Genomic DNA, 21,378 nt, shown 5'->3' with positions numbered 1-21,378 from the left:
GGAATAGTTATTTTGGGCATCATTGAAGCCCTCAAGGATGAATAATTTACCCCGTTTTTTTCACATTTTCCATTATTTCTTCGCTTCTGATAGTTGCAGCGTGATGTTATATAGCCAAAAGCCTTCCTCGATAAATCGTCTATTGAACACAAAAATAATTTTTCAATTCGAACCAGTAGTTCCTGAGATTAGCGGGTTCAAACAAACAAACAAACTCTTTAGCTTTATAATATTAGTATCTATGGATATACACATACACCATAGAAAATCCTGCAATCGTGTTCAATCTGAAACATGACTGAGTTATGTTAATTTAATCCTATTTATATTAAAAATGCCAAATTTTGTAATAACATAAGAAGTTAAAATGTATGTGATCCAAGGTAGACGAAGTCGTGGGCAACTGCTAGTGTAGTTCTTTAAGTAACTGATAACTCAGTAAGTGTTTTTGATTCACTTAGTATTTAATTCTAAATTTACCAATATTGTCATGAACAAATTCAGAAACAACGGTACCGATTATGGTCACATTTTGTACAGACACAGAAAAAAATACAAGACACACATACTTAATACTTTTTTTTCTGTAAATTCCCACGAAATCAAAGCTCCGGGTAAAAGCTAGATGGAAAATAAAACTATACACACAACACAAACCGTGAAATTGTATTTCTTTTGGCGTTCGCAATAAGTAAATAATAATATGAAGAAAACCTTTTCTAGGTATATCCTATCGGTAATACACCCACACTATCGATACTTAGATTTCAGTCAGGAGGTCACGTAACTGTACTTTTTGGATCGTGAAAGGTCAGCCTCACCTGAGGCAAGTAATTTTAGGGTCTGGATAAAATCGGGAATGTGTTGTAAGTGGCAAAGTTACGAGTGGATCCCTTTTGGCTGGGATTACAAACTATTAATCTTCTTTTAATGTTAATATTTGCATGTTAATTTACATAAAAAATATGAAGAGTTTTATATTACTGTTGGTTTTTCACGTGCCACCTTTTGGTGTTTAGTTAAATAAAGATGTTTGATAATGTGTGGAGGTCTCTATTTTCGGAAAAGTCTTGAAATAAAAGTAGGTAAATTTATTAACCAGCTTTTTTTTAAATAAGAGTTTTGACCCCGAAACTGGATATCACTAAAAGCATAATACATCGATATTTATGAATCGAATACCCATTGAAACGAAACGCCAGGAATACCTAAACTAGCAAAAACAAACTGTATTTTGATAGTTAAAAAAGATATCCAGTAAGTCACGTTCTTTTATTATATATTTGTATCAATACGGAAAACATGTATAAAGCATTTCCTGTGGCATTTTCTTGTAAGCACACATGAATAACACAAAATAGAAATTCATTTTTACTGCGGCAAAACTAGTAAATACCATTAGGAATTTACTGCATCTTGTCGGCATCGAATATCGCCTTATAAATATATAAAGACAACTTTATGCTGCGGTCTAGCGCAGAATATTACGATGTCCGAACTTCTGAGATATAAAAGCAGATACCGCGTTCTGATTTACGTTGGATTTTCTGGTTTCGTTGAAGCATTTTGTAAAGAAGATGGAGATTCAATATTTTTATACATTATTAAAGTGATAAATTATAATTCTGCACTCACAGATCTTAATAATATTCAGTTTTCTGTGGCCAGTTTCGATGTCCTAAGAACCAGAATAGGTACTTTATGTCGGAGGGTGCTACTGGAAACGGGAAAATATGAAAGAGATATAATCCACTAGAGGTAAAAATATCAAGAACAACCTTTTTCTCACCCACATCGGCTAGGAAAAATCAATATATTATCTTCTATACTAAAATACTACCTAAAGCTAGATTCCTCCTGGTTTTAATCCTGGTTGCATCCTTACCACCCTGTAGAGGAGCCCGGGGTATGCCTTTGAGAATGGTTCTTGGATTGGGTCAGGTTGACATTGCTGGGTGAGTCGGGTTTACAGTAAGCGACTTCCATCTGACCTCCGCAACCTTTGCAGGTGAACCTAACCGGTATTGGATCGATCATGAATACACATTCAGGGCCTTCAGCCAGACTTTACAGACTCGACCACCGATACTCTCTACCTATAGCTAGCTAAATATATAAATTAATTATTCTTGAGTTGTTCAAACTCTAACTTATGCAAGGAACTTTGCATAATAGACAGAACAAATCCAGTCTCGAGCAGAACTTCTCTTGATTGTATTTAAGTTTCACGTTTAAGTCTTCGCTTTGCAGCTAAAAGCAAAATCAACTGTCCACTGTCAAGAATTGCGAAGTTTTGCGACGTGGAAAACAAAAGAGTAAATGTCAACGTGGCATTAGAAATCTGATGAGGATACAACATTATTTGCGTAAGTCAGAAGTCAGTTGAAAAATTAGTTTCTTGTTTGTCTTATAAAGTAATAATTTTTTTAACTATTGGTTTCTAAACTCATGATCGCTAATGACGGCTTTATTGGCTTAAATATACTTATGTATAAAATCACGCCTTTATTCCGGAGCGATACAGACATACAATACAGACACAGACTATATCTTTGTTCTTGCCACGATTTCAGCATATTTCCTCAATAACACATTTCACATGCTGTAAAAAAATTTTTTCGCTAACTGAAACCAAAGCAGATTAATTTATTCGATGCGAAAACTCAAAGACGTCTGCCGCGATATTTACAGAGAAATAAATAATACTTTTACTATACTCTAATAAATAAGCTATCCATACTTACATATTATGAAAGGGTGTTGTATGTACTTCACACGCGGGCTAATTGTAAATATAATGAAGAATAAAATTTGAATTTAAATTATAGTCACTAAAGTTATTTTGAATTCCTTTTCAGAGCACCTTGAATATAGCACGCGAAGAACGATCGAATGAATTGTGATAATCGGGTTTCTGTAATCCAATGAATTTATGGTTTTGTGGTAGACAATTGAAGTTGATGAAAATTATACATTGGTAGAATCGTATATTTACCATCAAAGTAGGTTGAGATAACCACATAATAATACATTCAAATCTATAAATATAAATAGAAAATTGTTTAATTTTTTTTTTTTTTTGTAAAAGTTAATCTCAGAAAAGTCTGACTTCACTTGATAGGTACACGTAAAAGTAAAAATTCACTGTATCCAACTAGAAATAAATTATTGCAACCTATTTACTATTATAAATAAGAAGATATGCAAAGATGTGTGTTTGTCAATCTATCACTCAAAAACTTCTGAACGGATTTTGATAAACTTTAGAACGTGAATAGAATATAACCTAGAATAACAAATGGCGTAGGTACTTTTATCCCGAAATTCTCTCAAAAGCAACGCCCCGAAGCGCAGCTAGTCTGTATAGATATTGCGCTTACCTACTTTGCGCTAAAAGGGTGTTGTCTCATAAAACACGAAACTTTATTGTCTAAATACCTTATATTCTGCACGGATCAGTCTCCTAGTACAATACTTGAAGGTTCTGAACAAAAGTTAGGAATTGTTGTTCTGTTGGTTACTTATAAAGTTAGACAACAGTTGCTAGATGCCATAAATATTTACATTTTTCATCAATCTGCACAGGCATTTTTCAAAAACTTTATTAATTTTTCATTATTTTATTACTCTTGATATATGTAGAACTAGCTGTGCCCGCGACTTCGTTCGCGTGGAATAGTGACTATGAGCAGCGTTTTTTTTTAAATATATACTTATTTTTATTTTGGATCATAATCACAGTCATTTTGGGTAGCTAAAAAACCTACTTTAATGGCGCGGCGCGGTTCTCGGCGCGCTTTATATACCTACCCGCGCGCGCAGTCGTCGTATGCAACCGACAAACGTCCATCCTAAGCTGAACCGCGATTCCTAAACCGATAATTTTTATTTAACTTCTCTATAAAGATATTTATTATAAATAAAAATTATTATAAAGTTTCAGTAAATTCTACTAACAGAGAAAAAAAGTAGTTATTCGTAATAGAATTAACTCTTACTAATAATATAAACGCGAAACTTTGTATAGACGCATATTTGTTAGTCTTTCTCGCAAAAACTACTGAACAGATATGGATGAAATTTGGCAAACAGTTAGTTTAGGCTTGGAAATAACAACACTTATGTTACTTTTTACCGCGGGATAACATCTCAGACCCACGGGAAACTGGAAGGAATCTGTTCGACATTATTCTTAAAATTCAACAGCTTACAAACTACCTTCAGCCGTAAAAGAACAATGTTTTTTCATTCCCATGGGAGTACTATGATTTCCCTCGGTAAATTATTCTTATAGTTTATGATATCAGCCTAAACTAACTTAAGTAGAAAGAATTTAGATGAGCCCTTTTAATTTTTTTCCCATGGTAATCCAGTCAATTCCAAGGTAATAAGTAACTATAACATATTCTATTAATGATTGTAATTTACCTATCTAGTAACAATGATCGACGTCGTTCGTTGACCGGAACAGGCGTTAAAAAAACAATATACTACCGATTCCCATGGGAAACGGATGTTTTCCCGCGGTAAAAAGTAGTCTTTATGTTGCGCCAGGCTCTAAAATATGTCGGTACAAAATTTCAACCAAATCCGTCAAATAGTTGCGGAGATTAATGGTGCCTATGTATAAGCATAGAATAGTGTTCGACGTGATTCTTTAATTTGACATAACTTTTTTATTTATGAACCGATTGACATGAAACAAACACTAAAGCATAACTGAAGCATACCACAATATATTCGTGAAAATTGCATCCAACTCGGTTCAGCCGTTTCTGAGATTAGCGTGAACAGACAAACAGACAAACCGACAAACAGACAAACCGACAAACAGACAAAAAAAAAGTTAATTACGTTTTTGGGTTCGACATCGACATAACAACAACCCCTGCTATTTTTTTTATTTTTATTTTCAATGTACAGACAGCACTTTTCTACAATTTTATTATATGTATAGATAAAAATTATTATAAAGTTTCAGTAAATTCTACTAACAGAGAAAAAAAGTAGTTATTCGTAATAGAATTAACTCTTACTAATAATATAAACGCGAAACTTTGTATAGACGCATATTTGTTAGTCTTTCTCGCAAAAACTACTGAACAGATATGGATGAAATTTGGCAAACAGTTAGTTTAGGCTTGGAAATAACAACACTTATGTTACTTTTTACCGCGGGATAACATCTCAGACCCACGGGAAACTGGAAGGAATCTGTTCGACATTATTCTTAAAATTCAACAGCTTACAAACTACCTTCAGCCGTAAAAGAACAATGTTTTTTCATTCCCATGGGAGTACTATGATTTCCCTCGGTAAATTATTCTTATAGTTTATGATATCAGCCTAAACTAACTTAAGTAGAAAGAATTTAGATGAGCCCTTTTAATTTTTTTCCCATGGTAATCCAGTCAATTCCAAGGTAATAAGTAACTATAACATATTCTATTAATGATTGTAATTTACCTATCTAGTAACAATGATCGACGTCGTTCGTTGACCGGAACAGGCGTTAAAAAAACAATATACTACCGATTCCCATGGGAAACGGATGTTTTCCCGCGGTAAAAAGTAGTCTTTATGTTGCGCCAGGCTCTAAAATATGTCGGTACAAAATTTCAACCAAATCCGTCAAATAGTTGCGGAGATTAATGGTGCCTATGTATAAGCATAGAATAGTGTTCGACGTGATTCTTTAATTTGACATAACTTTTTTATTTATGAACCGATTGACATGAAACAAACACTAAAGCATAACTGAAGCATACCACAATATATTCGTGAAAATTGCATCCAACTCGGTTCAGCCGTTTCTGAGATTAGCGTGAACAGACAAACAGACAAACCGACAAACAGACAAACCGACAAACAGACAAAAAAAAAGTTAATTACGTTTTTGGGTTCGACATCGACATAACAATAACCCCTGCTATTTTTTTTATTTTTATTTTCAATGTACAGACAGCACTTTTCTACAATTTTATTATATGTATAGATGTAATTTACCTATCTAGTAACAATGATCGACGTCGTTCGTTGACCGGAACAGGCGTTAAAAAAACAATATACTACCGATTCCCATGGGAAACGGATGTTTTCCCGCGGTAAAAAGTAGTCTTTATGTTGCGCCAGGCTCTAAAATATGTCGGTACAAAATTTCAACCAAATCCGTCAAATAGTTGCGGAGATTAATGGTGCCTATGTATAAGCATAGAATAGTGTTCGACGTGATTCTTTAATTTGACATAACTTTTTTATTTATGAACCGATTGACATGAAACAAACACTAAAGCATAACTGAAGCATACCACAATATATTCGTGAAAATTGCATCCAACTCGGTTCAGCCGTTTCTGAGATTAGCGTGAACAGACAAACAGACAAACCGACAAACAGACAAACCGACAAACAGACAAAAAAAAGTTAATTACGTTTTTGGGTTCGACATCGACATAACAATAACCCCTGCTATTTTTTTTATTTTTATTTTCAATGTACAGACAGCACTTTTCTACAATTTTATTAACTATAACATATTCTATTAATGATTGTAATTTACCTATCTAGTAACAATGATCGACGTCGTTCGTTGACCGGAACAGGCGTTAAAAAAACAATATACTACCGATTCCCATGGGAAACGGATGTTTTCCCGCGGTAAAAAGTAGTCTTTATGTTGCGCCAGGCTCTAAAATATGTCGGTACAAAATTTCAACCAAATCCGTCAAATAGTTGCGGAGATTAATGGTGCCTATGTATAAGCATAGAATAGTGTTCGACGTGATTCTTTAATTTGACATAACTTTTTTATTTATGAACCGATTGACATGAAACAAACACTAAAGCATAACTGAAGCATACCACAATATATTCGTGAAAATTGCATCCAACTCGGTTCAGCCGTTTCTGAGATTAGCGTGAACAGACAAACAGACAAACCGACAAACAGACAAACCGACAAACAGACAAAAAAAAAGTTAATTACGTTTTTGGGTTCGACATCGACATAACAATAACCCCTGCTATTTTTTTTATTTTTATTTTCAACTAGCTGTGCCCGCGACTTCGTTCGCGTGGAATAGTGACTATGAGCAGCGTTTTTTTTTAAATATATACTTATTTTTATTTTGGATCATAATCACAGTCATTTTGGGTAGCTAAAAAACCTACTTTAATGGCGCGGCGCGGTTCTCGGCGCGCTTTATATACCTACCCGCGCGCGCAGTCGTCGTATGCAACCGACAAACGTCCATCCTAAGCTGAACCGCGATTCCTAAACCGATAATTTTTATTTAACTTCTCTATAAAGATATTTATTATAAATAAAAATTATTATAAAGTTTCAGTAAATTCTACTAACAGAGAAAAAAAGTAGTTATTCGTAATAGAATTAACTCTTACTAATAATATAAACGCGAAACTTTGTATAGACGCATATTTGTTAGTCTTTCTCGCAAAAACTACTGAACAGATATGGATGAAATTTGGCAAACAGTTAGTTTAGGCTTGGAAATAACAACACTTATGTTACTTTTTACCGCGGGATAACATCTCAGACCCACGGGAAACTGGAAGGAATCTGTTCGACATTATTCTTAAAATTCAACAGCTTACAAACTACCTTCAGCCGTAAAAGAACAATGTTTTTTCATTCCCATGGGAGTACTATGATTTCCCTCGGTAAATTATTCTTATAGTTTATGATATCAGCCTAAACTAACTTAAGTAGAAAGAATTTAGATGAGCCCTTTTAATTTTTTTCCCATGGTAATCCAGTCAATTCCAAGGTAATAAGTAACTATAACATATTCTATTAATGATTGTAATTTACCTATCTAGTAACAATGATCGACGTCGTTCGTTGACCGGAACAGGCGTTAAAAAAACAATATACTACCGATTCCCATGGGAAACGGATGTTTTCCCGCGGTAAAAAGTAGTCTTTATGTTGCGCCAGGCTCTAAAATATGTCGGTACAAAATTTCAACCAAATCCGTCAAATAGTTGCGGAGATTAATGGTGCCTATGTATAAGCATAGAATAGTGTTCGACGTGATTCTTTAATTTGACATAACTTTTTTATTTATGAACCGATTGACATGAAACAAACACTAAAGCATAACTGAAGCATACCACAATATATTCGTGAAAATTGCATCCAACTCGGTTCAGCCGTTTCTGAGATTAGCGTGAACAGACAAACAGACAAACCGACAAACAGACAAACCGACAAACAGACAAAAAAAAGTTAATTACGTTTTTGGGTTCGACATCGACATAACAATAACCCCTGCTATTTTTTTTATTTTTATTTTCAATGTACAGACAGCACTTTTCTACAATTTTATTATATGTATAGATTGTAATTTACCTATCTAGTAACAATGATCGACGTCGTTCGTTGACCGGAACAGGCGTTAAAAAAAACAATATACTACCGATTCCCATGGGAAACGGATGTTTTCCCGCGGTAAAAAGTAGTCTTTATGTTGCGCCAGGCTCTAAAATATGTCGGTACAAAATTTCAATCAAATCCGTCAAATAGTTGCGGAGATTAATGGTGCCTATGTATAAGCATAGAATAGTGTTCGACGTGATTCTTTAATTTGACATAACTTTTTTATTTATGAACCGATTGACATGAAACAAACACTAAAGCATAACTGAAGCATACCACAATATATTCGTGAAAATTGCATCCAACTCGGTTCAGCCGTTTCTGAGATTAGCGTGAACAGACAAACAGACAAACCGACAAACAGACAAACCGACAAACAGACAAAAAAAAAGTTAATTACGTTTTTGGGTTCGACATCGACATAACAACAACCCCTGCTATTTTTTTTATTTTTATTTTCAATGTACAGACAGCACTTTTCTACAATTTTATTATATGTATAGATGTACAGACAGCACTTTTCTACAATTTTATTATATGTATAGATGTAATTGTAATTTACCTATCTAGTAACAATGATCGACGTCGTTCGTTGACCGGAACAGGCGTTAAAAAAAACAATATACTACCGATTCCCATGGGAAACGGATGTTTTCCCGCGGTAAAAAGTAGTCTTTATGTTGCGCCAGGCTCTAAAATATGTCGGTACAAAATTTCAATCAAATCCGTCAAATAGTTGCGGAGATTAATGGTGCCTATGTATAAGCATAGAATAGTGTTCGACGTGATTCTTTAATTTGACATAACTTTTTTATTTATGAACCGATTGACATGAAACAAACACTAAAGCATAACTGAAGCATACCACAATATATTCGTGAAAACCGCATCCAACTCGGTTCAGCCGTTTCTGAGATTAGCGTGAACAGACAAACAGACAAACCGACAAACAGACAAACCGACAAACAGACAAAAAAAAAGTTAATTACGTTTTTGGGTTCGACATCGACATAACAATAACCCCTGCTATTTTTTTTATTTTTATTTTCAATGTACAGACAGCACTTTTCTACAATTTTATTATATGTATAGATGTAATTTACCTATCTAGTAACAATGATCGACGTCGTTCGTTGACCGGAACAGGCGTTAAAAAAACAATATACTACCGATTCCCATGGGAAACGGATGTTTTCCCGCGGTAAAAAGTAGTCTTTATGTTGCGCCAGGCTCTAAAATATGTCGGTACAAAATTTCAACCAAATCCGTCAAATAGTTGCGGAGATTAATGGTGCCTATGTATAAGCATAGAATAGTGTTCGACGTGATTCTTTAATTTGACATAACTTTTTTATTTATGAACCGATTGACATGAAACAAACACTAAAGCATAACTGAAGCATACCACAATATATTCGTGAAAATTGCATCCAACTCGGTTCAGCCGTTTCTGAGATTAGCGTGAACAGACAAACAGACAAACCGACAAACAGACAAACCGACAAACAGACAAAAAAAAGTTAATTACGTTTTTGGGTTCGACATCGACATAACAATAACCCCTGCTATTTTTTTTATTTTTATTTTCAATGTACAGACAGCACTTTTCTACAATTTTATTATATGTATAGATTGTAATTTACCTATCTAGTAACAATGATCGACGTCGTTCGTTGACCGGAACAGGCGTTAAAAAAAACAATATACTACCGATTCCCATGGGAAACGGATGTTTTCCCGCGGTAAAAAGTAGTCTTTATGTTGCGCCAGGCTCTAAAATATGTCGGTACAAAATTTCAACCAAATCCGTCAAATAGTTGCGGAGATTAATGGTGCCTATGTATAAGCATAGAATAGTGTTCGACGTGATTCTTTAATTTGACATAACTTTTTTATTTATGAACCGATTGACATGAAACAAACACTAAAGCATAACTGAAGCATACCACAATATATTCGTGAAAATTGCATCCAACTCGGTTCAGCCGTTTCTGAGATTAGCGTGAACAGACAAACAGACAAACCGACAAACAGACAAACCGACAAACAGACAAAAAAAAAGTTAATTACGTTTTTGGGTTCGACATCGACATAACAATAACCCCTGCTATTTTTTTTATTTTTATTTTCAATGTACAGACAGCACTTTTCTACAATTTTATTATATGTATAGATTGTAATTTACCTATCTAGTAACAATGATCGACGTCGTTCGTTGACCGGAACAGGCGTTAAAAAAACAATATACTACCGATTCCCATGGGAAACGGATGTTTTCCCGCGGTAAAAAGTAGTCTTTATGTTGCGCCAGGCTCTAAAATATGTCGGTACAAAATTTCAATCAAATCCGTCAAATAGTTGCGGAGATTAATGGTGCCTATGTATAAGCATAGAATAGTGTTCAACGTGATTCTTTAATTTGACATAACTTTTTTATTTATGAACCGATTGACATGAAACAAACACTAAAGCATAACTGAAGCATACCACAATATATTCGTGAAAACCGCATCCAACTCGGTTCAGCCGTTTCTGAGATTAGCGTGAACAGACAAACAGACAAACCGACAAACAGACAAACCGACAAACAGACAAAAAAAAAGTTAATTACGTTTTTGGGTTCGACATCGACATAACAACAACCCCTGCTATTTTTTTTATTTTTATTTTCAATGTACAGACAGCACTTTTCTACAATTTTATTATATGTATAGAATATAGAATAGAAGATGTAATTTACCTATCTAGTAACAATGATCGACGTCGTTCGTTGACCGGAACAGGCGTTAAAAAAACAATATACTACCGATTCCCATGGGAAACGGATGTTTTCCCGCGGTAAAAAGTAGTCTTTATGTTGCGCCAGGCTCTAAAATATGTCGGTACAAAATTTCAACCAAATCCGTCAAATAGTTGCGGAGATTAATGGTGCCTATGTATAAGCATAGAATAGTGTTCGACGTGATTCTTTAATTTGACATAACTTTTTTATTTATGAACCGATTGACATGAAACAAACACTAAAGCATAACTGAAGCATACCACAATATATTCGTGAAAATTGCATCCAACTCGGTTCAGCCGTTTCTGAGATTAGCGTGAACAGACAAACAGACAAACCGACAAACAGACAAACCGACAAACAGACAAAAAAAAAGTTAATTACGTTTTTGGGTTCGACATCGACATAACAATAACCCCTGCTATTTTTTTTATTTTTATTTTCAATGTACAGACAGCACTTTTCTACAATTTTATTATATGTATAGATAGATGTAAAACAAAATTCAAGCTCGTTTTTGTCTGCATGGAAATTCACGTCACTCTATAAAGTATAATTTTTTCCATCAATTGAGGAGAAAACACATTAAATTAATATTTTGTTTTGTTTAATTAAAAATATTAGGTATATTCAGAAATCGTTAAAAAAATTGTTCATTATAAAATATAAAATGCGGATTTAAAGCTTAGGGCTTTTTCCTAATAGCTGCTATGGCATGGTGTAAATGTGTGACTAAATGTAATAAATGAATCTATCATAAATGTTATTTGACCAATCAAGCAAATTCAAAAAGCCTTCTTACCCTCACCACCATTATTTCTATATAAATTGGAATGTTACGAGTCAGTTGCATGAGCGCTGGTCAAGGTGATCAGATAAGATGACCCTGAACTGTGAACTGCTGGACCTCTATTTCCCCGTAAATTTTCTTCAAGAGACCTTCATATCGCATTTTAACTTCAAATATTATATTGCATCAGCCGTAGCTTTGTGTCATTATATTATTTTGCAAAATAAACTTAACTGTCGTTAATTTCAGTGCACTTATCTACTTAAAATATTCTTTTTAATGATGTACCTAACACTTTCATTCATTTCTCATACAATCTATCCAACTCTTGTCTGACTAGTTAAGTTTTAACACGAAATGGACATTTTAATTTATTCAAAACATTTTTCGTTTGCATGATATCAACCTTTCTGGGCTGTCCTAGTTAAATAACAAATACAAAATTCCACATTTGGTTATTCGCAAACACGCCAACCACATTCACAATAAACTAATTAAGTATTATTTTTAATTTACTAATGGCAACACCGCAATACTTACTGCAGCAATTATTAAAATTTACTTAAATCATTAACTTTTCTAGACACTTGACTGGCATTACAGAAATATTAAATTAGGAACTGTGGTCGTGGCATTATTGTTTAGGTTTTTGTGAGCAGCAAAATGAGTCGATGTTTATGAGATATTAAAGGGGTAAGAATGTTAAGGATTTATTTAGTCAAACTGTGTCCAAGTCTTAGCACTAAGACAGGGAAAATCTAGTATAGCTATTACTTTATGCCCGGACTTTTTGGCTGAAACTCTAACGTCATGTTGTTTGTACTGTAATATTTTTTACCAAAATGTGTGTTTGATGATCTTTATTAATGATTTATAAGTGCGGATTATTCATTATTTAATATTCGTGGAAAAGCATGAATGTTGGAGGGTGTTACAATATCGAATTAAATGACTCATGATGTTGTCCCAAAAAGTCTCTAAAAAGGGCGAAATAAGGCACCCACAGCTATAACTCGACCATAATAAAGTATAATTATACGACTACAACTGTCTTGACATCAGCAAAAAAAAGACACATGAAGGAGTTTGATTATCAAAACGAAGAAAAGAAAAAAAAAAGTTGTAGTCAGAATTTTTCTAAAACAAGTTGAAAAACAAAAGTGCCATTTCACATTTTATGCAAACAAAGACTAAACACATGGGAAATAAGACAAAACATTTACTATTATTGAGTAGTTCTGCGAAATTCTAAACAGGAAACGCATTTCATTTGTATTTAAGCTTTTACCGAAATCCGCCTTTGTGAAGCGCGCGCTACAATGAAAATACAAAGGAATAATACTGATTTGAAAAAATCGGCGTCATTCTCATGTTTGGAATTAGGTCGTAGTTGTTTTGAAATTTCACGTTCGAAATTCAACATTGTATTTTAAAATCAGAATAAATGCAAAATCGAACTAGTATTGTGTTTAATTAACAACCTTTTTTCTTTGCTACTTTTTCTTACACTATAATGAGGTGGGCAGTCTCTACGCTACGAGTACATTATGCTAGTTTTCACCTCTATTTTATCGTTACTATTCTCGCACTATGATAAATTGTATAGTGATTGTATAAGGCTTAAAATTTGCGAAACTTTTTTGAAGAAATTAATGATTAAGTAAGTACAATGTGTGCACACAAGTAGGTAACAATTAACTCGATGAAGTCAATCAAAATTTCAAAGGAAAGTATTGTTTTAAATTTTGGTAAAAAGACAAGTTCTTTTTTCATAGTTTCAATATATGTATTTGTAAATCGAATCTTCAATAACGTTATAGATCAAGGTATATGGACATGTGGCGTTGCAACGAATGCAAAGGTATTTCTCGTGGAAAAGTTCGCAGCTGTTCAGAGCACTTACTTGGAGAGTTACTTTTACAATTTTGTAATTTTATTCGTATTTCATGTTCAGTTAAAGCTATGAGAATACTTACTTCAGTTTTATTAATTACCTAGTCATTAACAAATATAAAGCGTTTATTTCGATTTTAACTTAAGTAGAACCGGGATTTGCCTTAAACCATGATCCAGGGTCAAAGATATGTGGGAAGTCAAGTAAACACAAGAGGGGAGTACGACCACCTTCTTCCTCACAATGTTTTCCTTCACCATGAGCACAAACTTAGACCACGCGAACCTTTTATTTTTTTACGAAATTGTGAATATTTTATAACTTGTAACTACTTTACTGATTTTCATGCCATACGAACTTAATAATATTATTGACAGATCCTACACACATTTGAGATTGGAACAATTCCATATATTTTCCATGTATGTCGTAAAAGGTGACTAATGGATAGGCTTATAAATTTGGGATTGCTCTTGTAGGCGATAAGCTGGTAACATATCACTATTTGAATCTCAATTCTATCATAAACCCATATAGCTGAACGTTTCCTTTCAGTCTTTTCAAGACTGTTGGCTCTATCTACCCTACAAGGGATATAGACGTAACTATTTATGTACGTTTAACCCCTCCACCAACGCTCTAACTTTCACAATAGTCTATGCCAATGCAATCAAATGCAAAGGTATTTTCTCATGGAAAACTTCGCACCTGTTCAAAGTTGAACAGTTCAGTATCGAGGTCAGGGTCAAACGCGAGTTAATCGGATGCCTTATCGTCTGCACCCGAGGTATGCACGCAAACTTCCGTATCCGCCAGATTTCATTATTGATTTTAATTGAAATTCCAAGAAGCATTAACACGCCTTAAGTCGGGCACTATTTGATGTAAGTTTTTAGAATACCCGAAACAAAAGTTGATTTACATAATGGCACCAAACCAATAAATATTTACGGGATAAATTACACAGATTTAGGCAACTAAACTAACGATACTTAAATTTATTTTGAAATAAATACTGAAATAAAAGCATAAGTGCTGTGCTACGTGCTTTGAAAGTCCAATTCAAAGACGTGCAGTGTAATACTGTAGCATTTCATTTTATTAGAGTTTTACAAACGTTATAAAAATTACCATCGTGAATCGTACCATGTAATACAAAGTAGGCGTTTAAAAAGTATGTGGATTCTATTCATATTAATACAGGTATTAAACGCGCACGCAACGTAGAACCTACCTTTATTTTATCTCGGACATTGTAACATTAAATAGTCATTATGTGGATTCTTTTATGTCGGAATTTACATATTTTTAAAACAATGAATATAGTATCTTTCATTTTGAATATGCGCGTAGCACTTCGTAGCCATAATATCTAGCATAGTACTTTGTAGCTATCGTAGCACTTCGTAGCCATCGTAGCACTTCGTTACCATTGTAGCATCATAGCACATAGTAGCTATCGTAGGACTTCATATCTTGCATAGCATTTTATTATTGGCGTAGCGGGCACACTGTATTAAATAGCGTTTGCGGAAAACTTTACAGAATATAGCGTAGCAGTTCGTGACTTATGTTAGCAGGCCAAACATTTATAATTCGAGTAGCATGCCATAGCATTTTGCTACTGAACTTACTAGCAAACGTAGTACTTCATACAAGTATCTTTATCGATTAAGGAATTTCCATAAAAAATATTTTAAGCACTGTAAACTGTTAAATTTTTTAAATATTTTTTAAGCATATTAATAAAAAGTAAGTTATTAATATGCTGAAAAAAATATTTTGATACATACAACTTTCGCTTACAGCTTCATTCGCTGATTCCTGTGTAATCTGCAGGATTGTTTTTTGAAGTGAAACATATAATACTGAAAAATTTAATTTACATCCGTTCAGTAGTTTTTGCTTGAAAGAGTAACAAACAGGTGCACTCAAAATATTATAAAAAGCGGAATTTATTTTTAAAAAAAATGTGTTTTGTTTCAGATCGAAGACACAAGTCACAAGAAATCAGGCCCAGCCACTTTTCTTGTCCCGATGAATGGCGGCATTTGGACCATGTGCGTGTCGTTGGAAGGTTGGTACTTTTATGTTTTAAAAATATTTCATTTTAACTAGCTGTTAGATATATTCATTGGGGGAAATCATAAATGAGCAACAAGTTGGGGCAACCCTGTAAAATAACATAACATGCCTACACATGACCCCGCCTCTGTGCGGGATTGAGGGGAAAGCAGGTAGATACTTTTGTTCTTTATTTTAAGTAGGTATTTTAAAATGGGATAGAGAAATCGGTTTTATTATAAAAATTATGAATTCATGTTTCGCATTGGTCCCGTAATGGTTAAAAAGACTAGTAATCAAAGTTATAATTATATCCAACTATATTTATATAAATGCGATGTTTTGTTTCAACTTACTTCCATTACTTCCATATCTCTTGCGGGGTAGATAGATCCAATACAGACAGGCTACGTTCAGTTATTGTGTTAAACGAGTATATAATTGTCAATATTCATTCTTGCTATTGTTAGAATTTAGATTATATTATATCAATTAGATTATATTATAAATGTTAACAACAATAACTTGTTGCAGAGGAGGAGGTGTCAATATTGTCTCGCACCGGATTCCCCAAGCAACCACTATGCACAAATTACTTGGCGAACAACGAAGATGAGGAGCCGAGGGCAGATTGGCAACATCGTAAGTTTAAAAATAAATATAATTTGTAAATTAGTATATACGAGACTTACACAGATTTATTAAGCGTCTAAGTAAGTTTGAAACTTACGTTACGAGATAATATCTAACTGAACGAGGCTATATTAAACACTTATATAGTTAACTTACATACATACATATGGTCACGTCTATATCCCTTGAGGGGTAGACAGAGCCAACAGTCTTGAAAAGACTGAATGACCTCGTCCTATTTGGCTTAACGATAGAATTGAGATTCAACTAGTGACAGGTGGCTAGCCCATCATCTAAAAAAGAATCCCAAGTTTGTAAGCCTTTCCCTTAGTCGCCTTGTACATTCATGGGAAAGAGATGGAGTGGTCCTATTTTTTTTTATTAGTGCCGGGAACCACACGGCACAAATAAATATCTCGTAAAAATTCACGTAACGATCTGAAAAAGTAATTTATTAAACTTATCGCCCTTTATTGGACTTGTCAAAGGACTTTTCTTCGAAACATATCTGCTAGCTCGTTAACCTAAAAGAAAAAAGAAAGGAGCCGACTGAGCCAATTTAATACAGGTACCTAGGGCGGATACTTGTCCCAATTTCCATACCGTATTGAACTTCGGAGTTTTTGTGGAAGCGATGAAAACCAATTACGTTTTATGAATTATTAACGACTGTTTTCGAGTTCGGTAAAATGGATTATTTTATTCCCTCTCAAAGTAAATGTAAGCAAATTATGATTTATGAATAGTACTCGGTAGGTACCTATCTATTGTTGTTTTGAGGACGCCCTCAGTTAAAATAATGCCTTTGTTCGAAAAAGCTTTTAAGACAAATTGAAACTAATGTTATTTAATTCCAAGAATAATTTTAGTTTGAAGTGATATTGTTTGCATTAATTTCCCCTCTTTTCTGTTATCACCTAATTGCATAAGTATTAAAATCTTTATTAAAATAAATAAACATTCTTCTTATCCCTTAAGGGGTAGACAGTTTCAATAATCTGCATATGTCTAATATTCCTCGGTTTACTTGAAAGCTCTTTTAGTCGCTTTTTACGACATTCATAAGAAAGAGATGTAGAGGTTCTATTTTAAAGTGCCGGATAACACACATCTTTTACAATATGCTGTCAAATTTACAATAAGCAAACTTACGCTTTCACGACCATTTTACAGCCAACTTTGATGGTAATTTTTCGAGATCAAACATTTTTACTTTTTTAAAAGCTAGTTAGTTTAAAAACATTGACTGCTTAACCCATGGGCTGAATGTAAGATAATGCATTAAGCATTAAGTCCACATATCAACATTGGTTTGTACCTACCATAAATAAACATTTACAGGCATGCAGAATCTGTCAATATCATGTGCGCTAGTCTGCCTCATAGTTCTGGGCAGCGCGGCGCTCGTCGGCACATTCGGGGTTTGCAAGCATCAGATCAGCGCCGTTCTCATTACTGGAGTCATGTATCTTTTAGCTGGTAAGATACTTTATCATTATCATATCAGAAATATGTATTTGATCAAAGCCCTTCTGAGAACAAACAACCGCTAGGTCTTTAGATTGGGACTTTGACATGCAAATTGCTTAAGTGGCCTAGTGGATAAGTGTGTACAAGGAGATAATTTCTAGAGAGAGAGAGAGAGAACAAAAATTAGCAGGATTTTTCGTCTCAAGTGGGCGGAATCGAGTCACTCTAGTATTCTAATATAAACACTGTGCTTGGCCAAGACGTGATTTGATTAAATCAACAAACACAATGCTGTACGGCACAGAAAACAAACAAACTTGGAATCGTGAAGGACATCAACATTTAATCATAACCAAAACAATATAACAGGATTGTTTAAACACCTATGTATACCTACAATTAATGACAAAAAATGTGTATAACTACATATTACATTGTTTTCTAATGATAAATCTCCGAGGTACACTTAGACATGCGACAAAGACAAATTATTTTCATATCGTTGAAAAGAAGCAAATTTAATCGTGCTTATAATGATTTACATTTTATTTCTTCAGGTCTATTTGCAATGTTCACACTAATGATCATCCACTTCAAGCGAATCCAACGCGTCTCCACACGAGGTAGTACGCATGGAGACGACACAAGCGATGGCGTTATCGGACCTCAAACTCCAGCGCTCTTTCTACTCTCCGCGAGGGAATTCTCAACATCTTGGTCCCTAGATCTCGGTTGGGGAGGCGTGGCTTTAGCCGCAACTACGTCACTTCTTTGGATTTTACTCTCGAAAATCATGCGATACAATCCTATATCTACTATGTTGTTGTAAACATACTCTTGAAGGCCGTGTTAGTGCTTGCTAGAGGCATAGGCCACCCTTATCTCTTCCTTATCTGTTAGTCAATTATCAACGATTTTAAAGTTGCGCCCTGATTGGTAACTTGCTTTTTACGCATTTTGCAATTTTCAGAAAATACAAAATTTGTAAAACCATTTTGTTCCTAGAATTATTGGACGCAGGAAAAAAACCGTTTAAAGTCTTACATAATTAAAGCAGAAATTAAGTGAATACAACTTTCTAGAGCTGGCTAAACGGTTAAAATATTAATTAATGCATGCCTTGCCTTTTCATCCACTTATGGCCAAACAGGGCGGAACCAATATTGATAGTCACCGTCAATTCCATATTTAAGAGCTCAATAGACGGTTTTGGCGGAACAGATTCTCAGATACAATATGCTTGAAAATGATTGAAATTATTTAAAAAAGGATTCAGAATGATTTCTAATGATGATTCATGATGATGCTTAACTTGTTAATCACAGAGCTTGCAGCCGTCCATGCTATTTTAAAGATACTGTTAAATCTTCTTTCTAAATTTATTCTACTGTTGAAGCTACTACAACTTTTCAAGATTTATCGGCAAAATTGATAGGTATTTAAAATGTTAAAATACTTCGATTTAATTTTTTTTTCCTTGTAATTGTGTGAATTTAGTGAACTGTTTTAGTAAAATAGAAATAAAAATGAAATTAAATTCTTACCTACATACATAAAGCTTGACGATATTGATTCTGACGCAAGACGGGCCGAACTATATTCTAATGAAACAAAAGCATCAACTAAGTACTAGTAATAATTGTAGGTCGTACATACGGTATAAATATAAAAGTGCCGTAATATTATAGCAAATTATTTTTTGCAGATTTGTTCGTACATTAGATTTACGAAAATGATGCTTAAAAATCACAGAAAATAATAACATTTTGCTAGGTAGGTACATACTTTATTTGATGATTTAAAAATAATACCAGTAAGTACTTACTTAAACATGGGTCTGAATGGTGGGAAATTTATATTTTTAGGATCTAAACATACTTCACATATCTATGTCCCCATTCATTCTTTTTTCCGCTATACATTTTTTTTCTAAAACTCAAACCAAAAAACAGTGAACTGTGAAGAGTGTGTTATTGAAAGTAATGGTGCTGGCATGTACTTACATTAAATTAGTAGCAAAATAGAAATACATGATGTAGTAAATATAGCAGAAAATAGTTTAAAAAATATATATATGATACAGTTGCATGTTAAAAATATTTTGAAGCACAAAATTATTAATATTATAAAGATGTTGAGATTGAGATTGTTATTATAAAAATAATTTATTTACTAACATACCTACTATGTTTGCAATTGAACAAACCTACTTTAAAAAAATAAATTATAAACATAGTTCTTAATTTCGCTATTCCACAGAATAAAACGGATATTGTATAATTATTTATGTATTTAAAATTAAATAAGTGTACAAATTACAGGTTTGTAACACAATCAGCGGACTTAATGCTTAAAGTCCACCATTGGGTTTTTTTACGTTTCGCAATGAAATTAATTTTATGATCCTGCTATCTAAATAATCATAATGTGCAGGAAATATTGTGAGTAGGCTATATAGTATACTATTAAAAAAATTATGACCTAGCTAGATTTGCAAACAAATAATGTATAGTATTCCTCGACAAATCACGCGTTTAATTAATATTTTAGAATATGTACTTTTAGATAGGCAAATTTGATAAGTGATTGACTATTTTATGTTGTAATTTATCGAAATATGTATTATTTGGCCTTACCTGAGGCAGTAAGTGTTCATCACATTTATAACTCTGTTTTTTTATGTCATAAGTTTGTTTGCAGTAAACACAAAACAAATGGGGAGTCAGGTTTTAGGATATGAAAGCAACATTTTACATTGCCGGAGCGTTTGTATATAAAATTGTTTATTATTTTTGCTCCGTTAACACAAAAAGCCTATAAAGCTGCGTTTTACGCAACATAAAACCAACGAGAATACATTTTTATGGAAATGAAACGCTTTCACGCACTTTTGAAAATGTGTTTATATTGTAATGTTAAATTATTTCATGTTGTTCGACAGTTTTTGTTGAATTCTTTTGTACTTTGAATGCATTATAGCAATATTATTTTGTTTATATTAATGTGGTTTTATTTCAGTATTCAATTTCCAGGTCTATGAATATACTTTTGTCTAAGGAGTAACTTAACAATTTAACTTTATCTCTATGACAGCAGGATATAATAACTAGGTATGATGAAGTTAACACCTGCGAAAAAAGATATAATAAAATGTATGTATGATTTTAAATAAATAAATCGACCTTAATCCGACGAGCTTGCATTGAGAGTAATGAATGTGAATGAAGCAAAAGAAGTATGCGAGGATTGTGGCAAGTGGTGAGTTCTGCCTACCCCTCAACTGGGCTACATGCGATCACGCCTCTTGTCCAGAGAGGCAGTTAAAAACTACATAATTATATCCACTT

At 33.6% G+C, this 21,378-nt stretch overlaps 1 protein-coding gene across 4 annotated transcripts in view; it reads left to right on the top strand.

Moving 5' to 3' along the window:
* Positions 1–20,992, top strand: part of LOC106142399 (zinc finger MYM-type protein 1) — a 47,098-nt gene extending 26,106 nt beyond the window's left edge. For all 4 annotated transcript variants that reach the window (XM_060947068.1, XM_060947067.1, XM_060947069.1 and 1 more), the window contains 4 exons: positions 15,851–15,941; positions 16,463–16,570; positions 17,903–18,040; positions 18,589–20,992. In XM_060947068.1, the coding sequence (XP_060803051.1) occupies positions 15,851–15,941; positions 16,463–16,570; positions 17,903–18,040; positions 18,589–18,860 (609 nt within the window). In that variant the 3' untranslated portion in view covers positions 18,861–20,992. The remainder of the gene's footprint in view (positions 1–15,850; positions 15,942–16,462; positions 16,571–17,902; positions 18,041–18,588) is intronic.
* Positions 20,993–21,378: the final 386 nt, after the last annotated feature.

The sequence above is a fragment of the Amyelois transitella genome, chromosome 12 (genome assembly GCF_032362555.1).
Source record: "Amyelois transitella isolate CPQ chromosome 12, ilAmyTran1.1, whole genome shotgun sequence".
In the NCBI taxonomy this organism is placed as follows: domain Eukaryota; kingdom Metazoa; phylum Arthropoda; class Insecta; order Lepidoptera; family Pyralidae; genus Amyelois; species Amyelois transitella.
This window is presented reverse-complemented; position numbering and strand designations above follow the sequence as displayed.